The sequence below is a fragment of the Trachemys scripta genome, chromosome 8 (assembly GCF_013100865.1).
Source record: "Trachemys scripta elegans isolate TJP31775 chromosome 8, CAS_Tse_1.0, whole genome shotgun sequence".
NCBI classification, from domain to species: domain Eukaryota; kingdom Metazoa; phylum Chordata; order Testudines; family Emydidae; genus Trachemys; species Trachemys scripta.
The window spans coordinates 1,120,744-1,135,395 of record NC_048305.1 but is presented as its reverse complement, the minus strand read 5'-3'; the positions used below and the strand labels follow the sequence as shown (position 1 = coordinate 1,135,395).

The 14,652-nt window shown below is 65.0% G+C and overlaps 1 protein-coding gene across 2 annotated transcripts in view; it reads left to right on the top strand.

Annotated features, from left to right (window-relative positions):
• Positions 1–9,014: 9,014 nt before the first annotated feature.
• Positions 9,015–14,652, top strand: part of UNC5A (unc-5 netrin receptor A) — a 23,776-nt gene continuing 18,138 nt past the window's right edge. The window contains exons 1-5 of one of the 2 annotated variants that reach the window (XM_034779996.1): positions 9,015–9,238; positions 12,648–12,791; positions 13,055–13,158; positions 13,712–13,892; positions 14,209–14,376. In XM_034779996.1, coding sequence (XP_034635887.1) covers positions 9,049–9,238; positions 12,648–12,791; positions 13,055–13,158; positions 13,712–13,892; positions 14,209–14,376 — 787 coding nt within the window. In that variant the 5' untranslated portion in view covers positions 9,015–9,048. The remainder of the gene's footprint in view (positions 9,239–12,647; positions 12,792–13,054; positions 13,159–13,711; positions 13,893–14,208; positions 14,377–14,652) is intronic. The other variant, XM_034779997.1, reaches the window with a different exon arrangement.

Below are 14,652 nucleotides of genomic sequence, written 5' to 3'. Positions count from 1 at the left end.
TCTGGCGTTGTGTGTGGCTGGACACTCCCCACATGCCAGGGCCAGGGCTGGCTCTGGCTTTTTTGCCACCCCAGGCAAATAAGCCTCCGGCCGCGCCCCCCCCCTCCGCGGGGAGCACGGCAGGGGAAGGCGCCGAGCCCAGCCGCGGGCTGCTCTCCCCAACCGGCCGGAGCGCCATGAGGAGGGCGGAGATCCCACCGCGGCTCCACTGTCCCTGGTGGCCAGAGCGCCGGGGGGCCAGAGCGCCGGGAGGAGGGCGGAGAGCCCACCGCGGCTCCGCTGTCCCTGGCGGCCAGAGCGCCGGGGGGAAGGTGGCGAGCCCACCGCGGCTCCTCAGTCCCTGGTGGCCAGAGCGCCGGGAGGAGGGCGGAGAGCCCACCGTGGCTCCGCTCTCCCCGGCGGCCGGAGTGCCGTGTCGCGCCGCCCCCCTCCAGGTGCCGCCCCAAGCACATGCTTGGTGGGCTGGTGCCTGGAGCCGGCCCTGGCCAGGGCAAGGCATGATGGGAAATGGGAGCCAGTGGGTCCAGCCCAGCACCACGGGCCCTGCCTTGCGCCTCCGGGCAGCAGCGCCAGCTTGGTGCAGATCTTCAAAGGAGCAGCAGTTCCGGGTGGGGGCAGGCTGCCCATGCTGGGGGGCAGCAAGGGGGCAGGGCTGGGGGAGCGACCAGGGCAAGCTTGGGAGGGGGCTGGGGATCGGATGTGGTGCGGGGGTCTTTCCCTGTACTGGGGAGGGCAGATCCTCATGCACTGGTCCCTCCCGCCCCATCTGGCTCCCACGCCTTGTGGGCAGGGAGCTGGGGGGTGCTCTCTTCCCCTTGCTTCGTTAAGCTGGAGCTGCCCTCGTTAGCCCTGGCGGGGGCTGAGAGTGGCTCCCGCCCCCAGTTACCCGGCTAGCTGCCAGCGCCCGGCTGCTCTGCCAGCCTGAGCCTGGCACGGATGCCCTGCAGCCCAACAGAAGTGAGCAGCGGTGGGCAGCGCTCACGCCAGGCGCTGAAGCCAGCCCCGCCGCCCGCTCCATCCCCACATACTCGGCCGGCGGGCGGGGAACGTGGCTCAGATCTATTGCCAAGGTGACATCATAAGCATCTAGCCAGTTCCCATGGCAACGCAGAGGCAGGTGAGCTGGGAGGAAGAGCCAATCAGAGCTGGGGCCCAATGCCAGTGCGACCACGGACCCGTGAGGGCAGTGCCCAGCATGCGGCGCCCTCCCTGCCACCCCACAGCAGGGGGCAGCGGCATTACCTCATGGGGCCCTGGGGCTTGGCGTTAGCTGCCCTGGTTAGGGCCACCTGTGCTGGGCAGGTACGCTCTGTGAGCAGGCGCTGGCCCTGTGGGCTGCCCGCCAGGATGTGGCCTGTGCACCAGGCAGGGCCCTGCCGAGACCCACCCGCCGAGGATGCTGTGTGGCTAGCAGCACTGGGCTTTGGACTAGCAGGTGTTTAGCCCTTGGGGGGTTGTTGTATATTGTGGTCGTGTCTGGTATGCTAGCAGCTGGAGACCCCCCGAGACTGGGCGCGGCCCTGACCCCGACCGAATCGGGGCCCTGTCGTGCCGGGCGCAGCCCAGACCCCGACCGAATCGGGGCCCTGTCGTGCCGGGCGCAGCCCAGACCCCGACCGAATCGGGGCCCTGTCGTGCCGGGCGCAGCACAGACCCTGACCGAATCGGGGCCCTGTCGTGCCGGGCGCAGCACAGATCCCGACCGAATCGGGGCCCTGTCGTGCCGGGCGTGGCTGGAGGTTTCTTGCGGTGAATAGGGTTGTTTGCAGGGTGGTTGTGGCTGTGTTGGTCCCGGGGCGTAAGCGGGAGGGGGTGAGGGACTATCTGTCCCACCTGCCATTAGCTGGCACGCTGGGAGTACCTGGCCCAGCCCTGAGGAGAGCTCTGTGGCTCTCCCCAGCAGAAGTTGGTCTCTGGACCGGGGGGGGGGGGGCGGGCAGAGCGCTGCTGGAGGATGGCGCAGGATGGTGCAGGGATCTTGCAGCACACCTGGGGTTTGGGCTTGTTCTGCAGCAAGGTGCCGCTGGCTGCCACCAGGTGTGTCGGCTCCAGAGACAATCCCAGACCTCAGCCCCCTCCTGCAGGCTCCGGGAAGGCACAATCCAGCTCCTTTATGTAGTAAGAGCAACTGGGGGAGGGGTTCCCTGGGTGCCAGGGCAGGGTGAGAGTGAGTAGCTCTTTGGGCACAGAACCTGCCGGAGGGGCAGGCGTGGGGATAGTGAGGGGGTGGCTGTTTGGTCCCAGGGAATGGGGACTGAGCGCCTGTTCCTCGTGGCTACACCGCAGACTCCTCGCACTGCCTTGCCCCGACGGGAACAGCCCCGCCAGCCTGCCACTCTTGACTAAGCGCGAGGGCCGAAGGGGGGCCAATGGGGAGGGTTGTTATTGGAGGGTCTCTTGGGAGGGCTGGGCGCTGGCGCAGCCATTCGTCTGTTTCTGGGCAAAGCCCCCGGCAGGCGCCAGCCCCGCGTGAGCCCGGAGCCCCGCACGGGGGATGGCAGCTTTGGCCTACTGAGGTCGGTTCCTCTGCCAGCTGCACATCCTGAGACTGGTGCCTCCCCCGCTGGGCGCATGTCCCACCTGAGTCCGTCCCCCGGGCAGCAACCAGGTGCCCCCCTGCGCCCCCTCCACGTGGGGCTGCTGTCGGGAGCCGTGTCTCCAGGGAGCAGCAAGGACAGAGCCTGGGAGATGCCGGCAAGCTGGTCTGGGAGCCATGGGGCTCCCCTGACTGGCACTTCCCAGAGGAGTGTGTGTGCGCTTGTGGGTATGTGCCCGAGCCCTGCGTGGCGCTGTGAGCCCTGTGTGGGTGCCCGTGCGCCCTGCGTGGGTGCATGGGTGAGCCCTGCGCGGGTGGGGTCACATACGCTCAGCGCTGCCATCCCGTGTTTGATGTGTAGCGTGTGCTTTGCAACAGGTGTCTGCAAGGTGCATGTTTTCTGGTGACTTGACGTGCACCGTGGCCTGTGTGCGTGTGTGAGACCACAGTGTGTGTGCATGTGGGTGAGACTGCAGTGTGTTTGCGTGTGTGTTGTGCAGGTAACACTGCAGTGTGTGTGTGTGTGTGTGAGACCGCAGTGTGCGTGCATGTGTGCGTATGGGTGAGACCGCAGTGTGTATGTGTGCGTGAGACCGCGATGTGTGTGTGTGAGACCACAGTGTATGTGTGTGAGACCGCAGTGTGTGTGTGCATGAGACCGCAGTGTGCGTGCGTGTGTGTGGGTGAGACCGCAGTGTGCGTGCGTGTGTGTGTGCGGGTGTGACCGCAGTGTGTGTGTGCATGTGAGATCGCATTGTGCATGCGTGTGTGCATGTGAGACCGCAGTGTGCATGCGTGTGTGCGAGACCACAGTGTGTGTGTGTGCGGGTGAGACCACAGTGTATGTGTGTGAGACCGCAGTGTGTGTGCGTGTGTGTGTGCGGGTGCAACCGCAGTGTGTGTGTGTGTGCGTGTGCATGAGACCGCAGTGTGTGTGCGGGTGCGACCGCAGTGTGCGTGTGTGTGCGCGCGTGCATGAGACCGCGGTGTGCGTGTGTGTGCGCGGGTGCGACCGCAGTGTGTGTGTGTGGGGGTGCGACCGCAGTGTGTGTGTGTGTGTGTGCGCGCGCGCGTGCGGGTGAGACCGCAGTGTGCGTGTGTGTGTGCGGGTGCGACCGCAGTGTGTGTGTGTGTGTGTTTGTGTGCGTGCGGGTGAGACCGCAGTGTGCGTGTGTGTGTGCGGGTGCAACCGCAGTGTGTGTGTGTGCGTGCGGGTGAGACCGCGGTGTGCGTGCGGGCGTGCGGCTGAGTCTCCAGCTGGCCCGGGCTGCAGCTGGGGGTCGTTCAGTCTGTGAAGTAGGAAATGCCTTTCTCCCCAGGACAGGGGGGTTAATTGAATTAATTGCCAGCGAGGCTGTAAAAGTGCTGATGGGGGATTAATGGCGCGTTATGGCTGCTGTTTATCTTCCCCATGGAAATTAGCTGCAGCACCTTGCCTCGGCTGGTGGCAGACGGGAGCGGGAGGCCGTGGCGCAGCCGGGCCGGGTGGCAGGGCCGGGGCTTGCAGCTGGGTCTGCTCCAGCAGCGTCCCCTCTCCGGTGGGCGGGCAGCAGCCCCGTCTGTGCCTGGCAGCGCGGGCAGGGCAGCGGGCGGCAGGCTCAGCACAGGCCTCCCCTGGCCGGGTCGGGGGCAGCACGGTGGGCTCTGAGGAGAGATCGTCTACAGGGCCGGATGCCCGGCTCCCCCAGCTCCCCGCCCGCCCGGGCTTCTCCAGAGGGAAGAGAAATCTCCGTGCGCTGGGCGTCCCACCCTGCCCCACCCTGGCTCTCTGTGCACCCTCCTGCCCCACCCTCGTCTGTGTGCGCAGCCCCCAGGCCCCTCTGAGCCCCATGGGACTGCACGTGATTTGGGAGAACCGGGGGTCTGGAGGTGCCGGATCCGGAAAACGCGGGATCGGGGGACTGTGCGAGGAGGCACTTAATTACTGCCCTGCACTCCATGTAATTGCTGATTAAATCCTAACCAGCCAATTAGCAGCAGCAATTACCGCTCCGAGCGCCACAATTGCTAGTTGATCATTTGTTAATCAACCACGTCGCTAGGGCCGTTTTAGTAACTGTTGGCGGGGGGGGGGCTGGAGGGGAGGCAGCCAGACGGGGGGTCCTGGCTCCTGGATTCCACCCCCCCCCATCACCCATTTAGCCCCGTGGTGGAGCCCAGCTCCGTGCGCTGTCTCTTGCCTGACACCCCGCAGGGTCCCCGATCCAGGCATTGCTTTCTCTGCCCCACAGGCACCCGCCTGTGCTCTGTGCCCGGCCGGCGGCTCGGGGTCCGGAGGCATGGGGCTGCCCGAAGCCGGTAGCACTGGCTCGGGCAGCTTGGCTCTTAAACAGAGCCGAAGTCTGAGTCCAGGGAGGAGCAGAGCAGCTGGAGCCGGGGAGGAGAAGTCCCCGGCCGGGGGCGCAGGGTCCGGAGGCATAGGGGCTGCCCGAAGCCCGAGTGCTACCGGCTTCATGGTTTGCTGGGCAGCCTCCAGACCCTGCGCCCCTGGCTGGGCACTTCCCCTCCCGGGCTCCATCTGCGCTGGGGAAGCGCCGGCCGGGGGCGCAGGGTCTGGAGGCTGCCCGGCAAACCGTAAAGCCGGTAGCGCTCGGCAGGGCCGGCTCTAGGATTTTTGCCGCCCCAAGCGAAAACAATTTTGGCTGCCCCCCCCCCCCGTTTTTATTTTACCCCACTCCCGGCTCCGTCTCAACTCTGCCCCTTCCCCAAATCCCCAGCCCTGCCTCCTCCCCCCAGGCTCTCAAGCCTAGGAGGGAGGGAGGGAGAGGGAGAGGGAGACGCAGCGCGTGCACTGTGGCCACTCGGGGTCTCCCCCTCCCTCCCAGGCTCTCAAACCCGGGAGGGAAGGGGAGATTCCAAGTGGTCGCGGCACACGAATCAGCTGATTCACGTGCCGCGGCCGCTCGGGATCTCCCCCTCCCTCCCGGGTTTGAGAGCCTGGGAGGGAGGGGGAGCAGCGGTGCGCGAGCAGCAGCAGCGGACGTGAGTTAGGGCGGCCGGGGCACATTTTTAGGGGCGGCATGGCCCGCGCCAGAATGCTGCCCCTAGAAATGTGCCGCCCCACGCACCAGCTTGTTTTGCTGGTGCCTAGAGCCGGCCCTGGCGCTCGGGCAGCCCTTTTTGCGTGGCTGGGAGGGAGTTAGGGCGGGGACTTTGGAGAAGGGGCGGGGAAAGGGTGGAGGTGGGGTGGGGCTGGGGGTGGGGAAAGGGGCGGGGCCGGGTGTGGGAAAGGGGCGGGGCTAAGGCCCATGGAGTGTCCTCTTTTTTTATTTTTTAAATATGGTAACCCTAGTTTATTGAGAGTTGAACACAGCACAGGAAACTCTCAGGGCCTCAGGCCTGGCCTCCCTCAGCCCAGCACATCCCAGTCTCTCTGCATCCAGGTGGGTTCTGCCTGCTCCCCCTCTCCAGCCCAGAGCCCCCCTGCTTCCCAGCTGGGCATCTGAGATCCCCGGCCCCAGGCCCCGCCTCTGTCCATTGTCTTCTCTCCAGGTAAACAGGGTCGTAAACCGGGGCCTCCTCTCCTCGCTTCTGTCCTCTGGCTGGAACCGGCTGGTTAGGTCACTGGGTCCTCACTCTGCAGCCCATTGTCCTCCCACTGGCCAGAACCGGCTGCGTCTCCTCAGCTGGGCCTCTGGGTCACCAGGTCACCAGTCGTTGGGGTATCCATCCTCCCGGCCATCGGCTGGGTCCCCACGTCCTCTCTCCTGTCCTCTGCAAAACACACTCCCTCCCCTCGTTAAACCAGTAACACCCAGGGAAACTGAGTCCCACCCCCTCCACATGCAAACCATTGAAACCCCACCGAAAATAAGAAAACCCCCCACTTCGTCACACCCCCCCACACTGGCTGGGGCAGCAGTAGGCAGCTACTCAGGACTGTGACCTGGATCCACCGGAGATGGCAGGTGCCTGGAGGGGACAAAGCCCCCAGCCCGGGGGGTCTCGTTCCCGGCTCTGCCCAGCGCCTGCTCCTGGAGGAGTCTGGGAACCCCCTGCCCCGTCCTGGCACTGTGCTCTTCACCCCTCGCCCGCATCTTGTTGTACTTAAAGTACTGCACAGGATCTTTTTAGGGGGAATAAGACAAAACGCCACATTTATTAGTAATACATGTATTCATTAACACTGTATTATATGCATATAATATATTACACTTACACTCACACACACACACAAACACACTCCGTCTTGTTGTTACCAATTAGTTGCTCCCCTTAACTTCACTGGCCAGGTGAGTTAGATGGGGGAGGGGGTGGAGCCGGGCTTCTGCCGATCCGGATCGATGCTCCCATGTTGACAAGACGAGACCCGGGGTCCTCTGCAAGACACCTCACTTTTATAGCAGCTTCCCTCTCATGCAAATCTAGACCAGATTCAAACTCTGTGTCTGTGTCCATTGGTCCTTTGTGCTGCTTTCTTTTGAGTGTTGTCCCAATGCTGCAAAGAGGGTGTTTCCAAAAGAAGGTGCTTGCTTCTAACCCCCGAGGCCGGCAGTATGTCTGCTTGTTTTTAATGAGCCCACTTGACACGTTTTATTGTCCTTGGGTCTGGCTCCCAGCCCCTCTCCAACAGTTGAGGCTGTCTGGAGGTGCTGCCTTTCATGCCTTGCTCATCCACACCTCATTCATTCAACAGGGCAATTGATTAAGAGTGGGGGGGCGGGAGGAGAGCTCTTGTTCTACTGCTAGCAAAAAGAAATTTTTCTTCTATGTTATTCTATCCTTAGGGGCTATAATATTCTACCAAGGGCAATGCAAAGTTTCTAAATGAGGCTTTGATACAAAGTCCCATGAAAACAGAGGTCACATGTGGATAGACCCACCACAAGGTTATATGAAGAGGTACAATGTAAAGTCATATGAAAATTATCAGAGATTTATCTACAATCTCTGCCCCGTGCCAATCCCCAGGGTGCCCCATGGGCCCTCCCCATGGGCTCACTCACCCCATCAGCCTCTCAGCACTGGGGCTCCCGGACCCCTCTGCTCACGCCCCCCAGCCGTGGCTGGCAATGGCGGAGCCCCCGGTGGTGACTGGCGTGACCCAGCGAGAACATGCAGCCTCATGTCGACACCAAACCCTGCCAGGCGAAAATCCTTGGCTAGAGCAAACGCCGGGTCCCCAAGCAGTGTGGGGTAGCAGGGGGCTGCGGGTTGGGAGTGAGGGGCACCAGGGGAAGGGCAGAGCCCGTGGCTGGGGCAGCAGGTTGGTTGGATTGGCACTGGCAGAGAGGCCGGCCCCAGCGAGGGTATGTAACGAATGCAAATCAGCATGCGGTTATGGCAACCAGAGCCTGCCAAACTCCCTTTGTGTCTGTTCTCAGGCGATTCCAGGGGCAGGTGCTGGAGGGGGTCGTGCTGACATCACAGACTTGGTGCCACCCGACGTCCTGATTGGAAAACAACCACGCTCGAAAATGAACGTGGCCCTTGTTAGGTGGCTTAGATCCTGGCTGGGTGATGGGTCCCCAGATGTAACCGAACGGGGGATTGTCACGGCGCAGGGCGTGCTAGTGGGGTCCCGCGGGATCGGTTCTTGGCCCTGCCCATTGAATGTCTTTATCAGTGGCCTGAGAGAAAACATAAAACCACCCCTGAAGGAGCTGGCAGCTGGCACCAGAGCTGGGCGTTGGACGCAGTGAAGAGCCCAGGCCAGTGACACAGCCCTGGGTGAATGGGGTGCAGGCACACACCGCATGTCAGACCACCGAACGTAACTGCACCAGGGGCCAGGCATGGCGGCCATACGTGCCGTGGGGCAGCTCTGGAAAAGGTTGGGGGCCATGGTGGAGAAGCACCTGAACATGGGTGCCCAGAGCGATGCTGGGGATGGGATTGCGAGTGGCAGAGAGGTGATTTTCCCTTTGTATTTGGCACTGGTGTGACCGCGGCTGGAATCCGGTGCCCGGTTCTGGTGCCCACAGTTCAAGAAGGACGTTGGTAAAGTGGGGCGGGGTCAGAGATGAGCCCCGGGAATGATGAAAGGGTTAGAAACCTGCCTTAGTGGGACAGACTCCAGGGGCTGACCAAAGAGAGAGTTACGGGGTGAGTTTGTCCCGTCTGTCAGTATCTCCATGGGCAACAAACACTCACTAACGGGTCCTTGCGTCCCACGGGGAAAGGTCTGAGCCGACCCAGGGGCTGGAAGCGGGAGGCAGATTAATTCAGACTGGCAGTAGGGGCCCATTTTTAACAGGGAGGGGATTTGCCAAGGGTCCTGGTGGATTCCCCATCACTGGCCATGTGAGGAGTTTTTCTAGGGGTGATTCTGGGCTGTCCCTGGCCTGCGACTTCCCAGACGGGGTGAGCCCAAGGTCCCTGCTGGCCCTGGGCTCGGTGACTCCAAAGGCTGGGGCTGGCTGGGCACTCTCTAGGCTGCTGCCCCAGATGCTCTCCTTGGAGCTACCCCAGGGCACAGCCTGGCTCACTGCCCCACCTCCATGGCCCTGGGGGCTCTGAGCCTCTCTCCTTTCCTGCCAGGTGCCCAGCAGAGTGCCACAGTGGCCAACCCCATGCCAGGGGCCTCTTCGGACCTGCTGCCCCACTTCCTGCTGGAGCCCCAAGATGTCTACATCGTCAAGAACAAGCCCGTGAGCCTGGCCTGCAGGGCGACGCCTGCCACCCAGATCTATTTCAAGTGCAACGGGGAGTGGGTGCATCAGGGCGAGCACGTCACGCAGCGCAGCACGGACCAGGGCACCGGTAAGGGCAGCGCTGGCCAGGCTGGGGCCTGGGCATCAGGGCAGGGGAAGCAAGGGAGGTGAAACCCCTTCGGCTGGCTGTGCCCATGGCCGGAAGCAGGGAAAGCTGGTGGCCTGCACACCTTGTGCCCAACCGGCGACCCCGCGAGCCAGCCAGGGCTGGGCTGCTCTGACACTGGCTCCAGGCACCCCCAGGCCTGGGCGAATCTGGACACAAGTGAAATGAGTTTGCTGGTCCCTGCGGGACATGTGCCCCCAGCAACGCGGGGACCTGCCTCGGGTCACGCTGGAGGGGCAGTGGGGGGCAGGCAAGGGAGATTGGGGGTGACTGAGCTGGGGTTGGAAGGAGGAGCCCTGGGGGAGAGGCCTGCTCCCCCATCCCCTGCTCTCCTGGCGACCCTGTGGCACAGGTCTTGCTGTCCCAGAGCCGTGGAGGGGCCCAGGGCCGCACAGCCAGGGCGTGTGCCCACCATGTTGTGAGGGGGCTGGGCTGGGAGTGCGGCATGCGTGGGTGTCTGGGCCCGTCCCAGGCCATGGCTACATGGGGAAGGCAGCAGGTTGAGCCCACAGTCCCGCTCTGGGCCCGACACGGCCGGACCCCACGTTCGCTGGCTGGGCCCTGGCCGGAGATGAGGCCCGTCCCCTGGCATAGGCCCCGCAGCCAGGCCATGCCCCGGCTCCTCAGAGCATTGTGGGGCGTCGCACCATGGCGCAGAGCCTGACGTCGGCTCATTGGCCTGATGCTGCCCGGGCTGGACGATGGCACAGAGGGGAGGGCTCGGTCCCCCCGCCCCCATCACTGCACTGCCAGGCCAGCAGGGAGCCCTGGGGGGGCGCCATGTCCTGGAGTGCAGGGCTGGCCTGGCTTGGGGGGGTGGAGCTGGCGTATGCCCAGGAGTGGGGCAGCGAGTCCGAGGGTCTCCTTGAATTGCAGCGCCCGTGCTTCTCCCCGCCGCACCGGGCCATGCCAGCCCGGCTGGTCCCGCTCAGAGCTGCCTTGGGGAAAGGCCCCGCCCCAGCCACGGCGTCTCTCAGTGCCCACGATCCGAGGTGCCATCAGCCATCCTGGGCACCGGGAAATCCACCTTTCTGCACCAACGTGCCGTGCTGCCCCTGCTGGCGCCGGGTTGCAGCTCCATGTGTCGGCTGCCTGGGAGCACGGGGGTCCCTGGTGTGTGCCGAGCTGTGCCATGCACGGTCCCTCGCATGCAAACCGCCAGGCTCCCATCTGCCCCCCTCCCGCCCATGGGGGTGGCCAGACTGCCCACTCCAGGGGGTGGATGGCTTGTTCTGAAGCCCCCTGCTCGGGGCTGTCCTTGTGCCGCCCTCCCGCGCAGGCTCTTGGGGGGCTGGGCCCAGTCTAGGCCGTGCAGGGTAGCCGGGGGAACGCCCTGCCCCACCTGTCCTTGCAACGACCTCCAGCGCTCGTCCCTCCTCCCCGCTGGAGACTCCTTCTGCTCCTGCAGCTGCTGGCTCTCCCGGGGCAGAGGGCAGGTGTCTCCACAGCCTGGCGGGGGCAGCAGCTGTCAGCGAGGCCTGTGCATGACGGGAGGGGTCCTGGGCGGGCTGCAGCCCCAGCCAGCCTGTGTCAGAGGGAGCCGGGGAGTAGCTCTGTGCGGGGGGAGAGGTCTGCGCTCCGCTCAGTCACTGAGATACAGCAGCACCACTGGCCAGCTGTGCCCGGGGCTGCAGGCCGGGCCTGAGGGGCGCTGGCAGAGTTGGGGTGTGCGTGTCAGGGGTCCACAGGCTGGCTGCTACGCCCCAGCCTGGGAAGAGCCTCTGGACGACCCCTCCAGTGGGCCAGACCCCCGAGGGGGCTCACGCTTCCTCCAGCCTGGGCCCCACGGCCTCACCGCCGCCTCGGACTGAACCTCTGGGCTCCAGCCCCACTGTCCCCCCGTGAGCTCTGCCAGCGAGTCCAGCTGAGCCAGACGCCGCCGGGAGAGTAGAGTCCCCTCTGCAGGGGGCAATGCCCCTCGCCCAGCGTTCGCAGCGACACTCCCTGTCACCGAGTCCCCAGGCGATGCTCTGGGACTGCTCCCCACAAAGCCAGTCAGGACTTCGGGGAGCCTCCTCTCCCTCGGAGCAGACCGTCTTCAGGGCAAGGAGCTCACATGGCTTCACCTCCTGGGTCTCTCCTGGGAGCATTCAGCATATGCCCCTCCGTGCGCTTCCCACAGCGAGTCCGCCCAGGCGGGGTCCTGGGGCAGCCAGAGGGTCCTGCACCCCAACTTCGCAGTCAGACGTGACTCTCAGCCAGCCAGTAACACAGAGGTTTATTAGAGGACAGGAACATGGTCTAAAACAGAGCTTGTAGGTACAGCGGTGAAGGGGACCCCTCGGCCGGGTCCATTCTGGGGTTCAGAGAGCCAGACACCCCCGTCTGCCCTCACTCCTAGTCCCCAGGTAGCTCCAACTCTCAAACCCCCTCCAGCCCCTCCTTCTCTCGGCTTTGTCTCTTTCCTGGGCCAGGAGGTCACCTGATCTCTTTGTTCACCTTTAGCTATTTCCTTGCAGGGGGGAAGGGGCCCTGGCCATTTGTTGCCAGGGAGACAGAGTGTCAGGGATTTATGCACACTGGCCTTTCCCCACCACCTAGAGACTTAAGAAATGCATAGGGGAAACTGAGGCACCCACACAGTATTCAGAGGAAACATTAAGAACAGTCCCACTTCATCACACTCCCCCAGTGCGGGGGCTGGGCAGGCAGCGGGCACAGAACAGGGAGTCCTTAGGGGAGCCCAGAGAGAGGCAGGTGAGAGCCCGGCCCAGCCTGGCCAGCCTAGAGCCCAGGGAACCCCAGTGTCAGGGGCTGTGTCTGATCCCAGGTGAGAGCCGCAGCTCCTCCCAGCAGCCAGCTCTTATCCCCCCTCCCCGCCCTTTGTTCTCCAGCTGGGATCTGTGCCCAGCTTCCCCGCTGGGGGGGACCCATCTCCCTCTGGGGCGCGAGGGGTCAGTGTCCTGGCGATGGGATCTGCCATAGTCGTCTCAGATTCTCCACTGAGTCAGATTCAGCCAGTCTTTTTTCAGTGCCCCATCCTGGCTCAGACAGCGGGTGACATGCCCACCTATGTCTCTTAGCCTCCCTGAGAGCAAACTGTCCCCATCCCACCCCACCCTTGGAGCCATGTACAATATAGGGGAAACTGAGGCACACACAGGATTCATAAAACATACAAACAGCTCTCTCTGGTCTCGGGGGCCTGGCTTGGAGATGGGATGGCAGCTCTGCACCCACCTCACTGTGAGTGCCGCGGATCCGGGGGAGCCCCTGGGCCGAGCTGCCTTGGGACCTGAGGGGCCCGTCTGGGTATGTGCTCTGTAATGGGTTGGCCCCTGCGAGGGCTGGGGGCAGGGGCAACGCCACCCAGGCGTGTCACCCTCCTTCCTGATGCACTGCTCTCTCCCAGGGCTGCCCCTCATGGACGTCCGGATCGATATCTCCCGGCAGCAGGTGGAGCGGATCTTTGGGCTGGAGGAGTACTGGTGCCAGTGCGTCGCCTGGAGCTCCTCGGGGACCACCAAGAGCCAGAAGGCCTACGTCCGCATTGCCTGTGAGTGCCCCTGCCCCCCCTCCGCTGGCCCCCTGGGCAAGGGGCACAGAGCTCCTGGCTCGAGAGCCGGAGCAGGCAGAGCCCTCGTGCAGCCCCGTGGGAGCCGGGCCAGCATCTGTCTGGCAGGCGTCCCGGCTGCTCAGGTTACTGAGGTCTGTGCCAGCCTCGGGGGTCCGTCGGGGTGTTCCATGCCAGGGGGCAGAGCCGCCTGGCCTGGGGGCGCGTCCTTTCAGCCGGCTCTGCTCTCTCGCCCTGTTCCCCAGACCTGCGGAAGAACTTTGAGGAGGAGCCAATGGGCAGGGAGGTCTCCCTCGAGCAGGAGATCATGCTGGCGTGCCGCCCCCCCGAGGGCATCCCGCCAGCCGAGGTGAGTCCAGGGGCCACGTCTCCCGTGGCTGGCACGGGCCAGGCCTCGCTCTGGAACTCAACGGGAATGAGCCGCGGTCGGGGGCCCCTGCTCCGTATCAGCGTCACCGATCGCCTGCAAGGACATTGAATCCCCCGTCTCCAGCTGGCAGGTGGCACAGAGGGGGTGGGAGTGGGGAGCGACGGGGAGCCAGGTCCTGACGCAGCGACCCGGGTCACTTGGTAAGCCGGGCGCAAGCAGGCAGCGTAACCTGCCTGCATGGAGCGTGCTAGCCCCAGCCCAGGGAATGCAGGGCGGGCGACAGGGCAGGGACTGACCTGGGAAGTTCCTCTGCTGCAGCACCCCATGTCCTCCCCTCCCCCTTCTGCCCCAGCACCCCTGTGTCCTCCCCCCCCCTGCCTCCCCCGCCCCCCCCGTGTCCTCCCCTCCCCTGGCTGCCCCAGCGCCCCCGTGTCCTCCCCTCCCCCGCCTGCCCCAGCGCCCCCCGTGTCCTCCCCTCCCCCACCTGCCCCAGCGCCCGTGTCCTCCCCCGCCTGACGCCCGCTGCCCGCAGGTGGAGTGGCTGCGCAACGAGGAGCTGGTGGACCCGGCGCTGGACGCCAGCGTGTACGTGACTCCGGAGCACAGCCTGGTGGTGTCGCGGGCGCGCCTGGCTGACACGGCCAACTACACCTGCGTGGCCAAGAACATGGTGGCCCGTCGCCGCAGCTCCTCCGCCGCCGTGACCGTGTACGGTAAGGAGCCGCGGGGGCAGCGCGGGGCGGGGGCTGCCGCCAGCTGTGACGCAGGGAAACCCCAGCAAAGCAGGACCCCCCAGCTGTGTCCCCTCCCCCCGTGTCTCCCTGTCTATCTCCCCGCAGTCCCGAAGCTTCTCCTGGAGCCAGCGAATCCCCCCGGAGCAGGGCACCCCCGGGCAGCGCCTTCCCCAGGGTGGGCAGCCCCCGCCCGGGCACCCAGCCCGCCGTTCCAGGGAGCCCAGCTGGGAGCCTCGCAGTGCAGCCTGTGCCCGGCGCCCAGGCCCGCGCTGACTCTGTCCCTTTCCCACCCCAGTGAACGGCGGCTGGTCGACTTGGACAGACTGGTCGGCCTGCAGCACCAGCTGTGGACGGGGCTGGCAGAAGCGGAGCCGGAGCTGCACCAACCCAGCGCCCCTCAACGGGGGAACGTTCTGTGAGGGCCAGAACGTGCAGAAAAACGCCTGCACCACCCTGTGCCCAGGTACCCGCTCGGCCACCGCCATGCCCCGCGCCCATCGCTCTGCCAGCCCCAGGCACATGCACATGGCACCAGGGGAGAGCCATGCTCAGAAACGTATGGGGGATGGGGCAACCTCGCCCCCAGCTCTGCCAGTGCCCCTCAATCCCGACCCGCAGCCCCCTGCTATCCCAGCCCTGTGTCCCGTCCCCCCAGCTCTGCCAGTGCCCCTCAATCCCAACCCGCAGCCCCCTGCTATCCCAGCCCTGTGCCCCGTCCCCCCAGCTCTGCTGGTGCCCC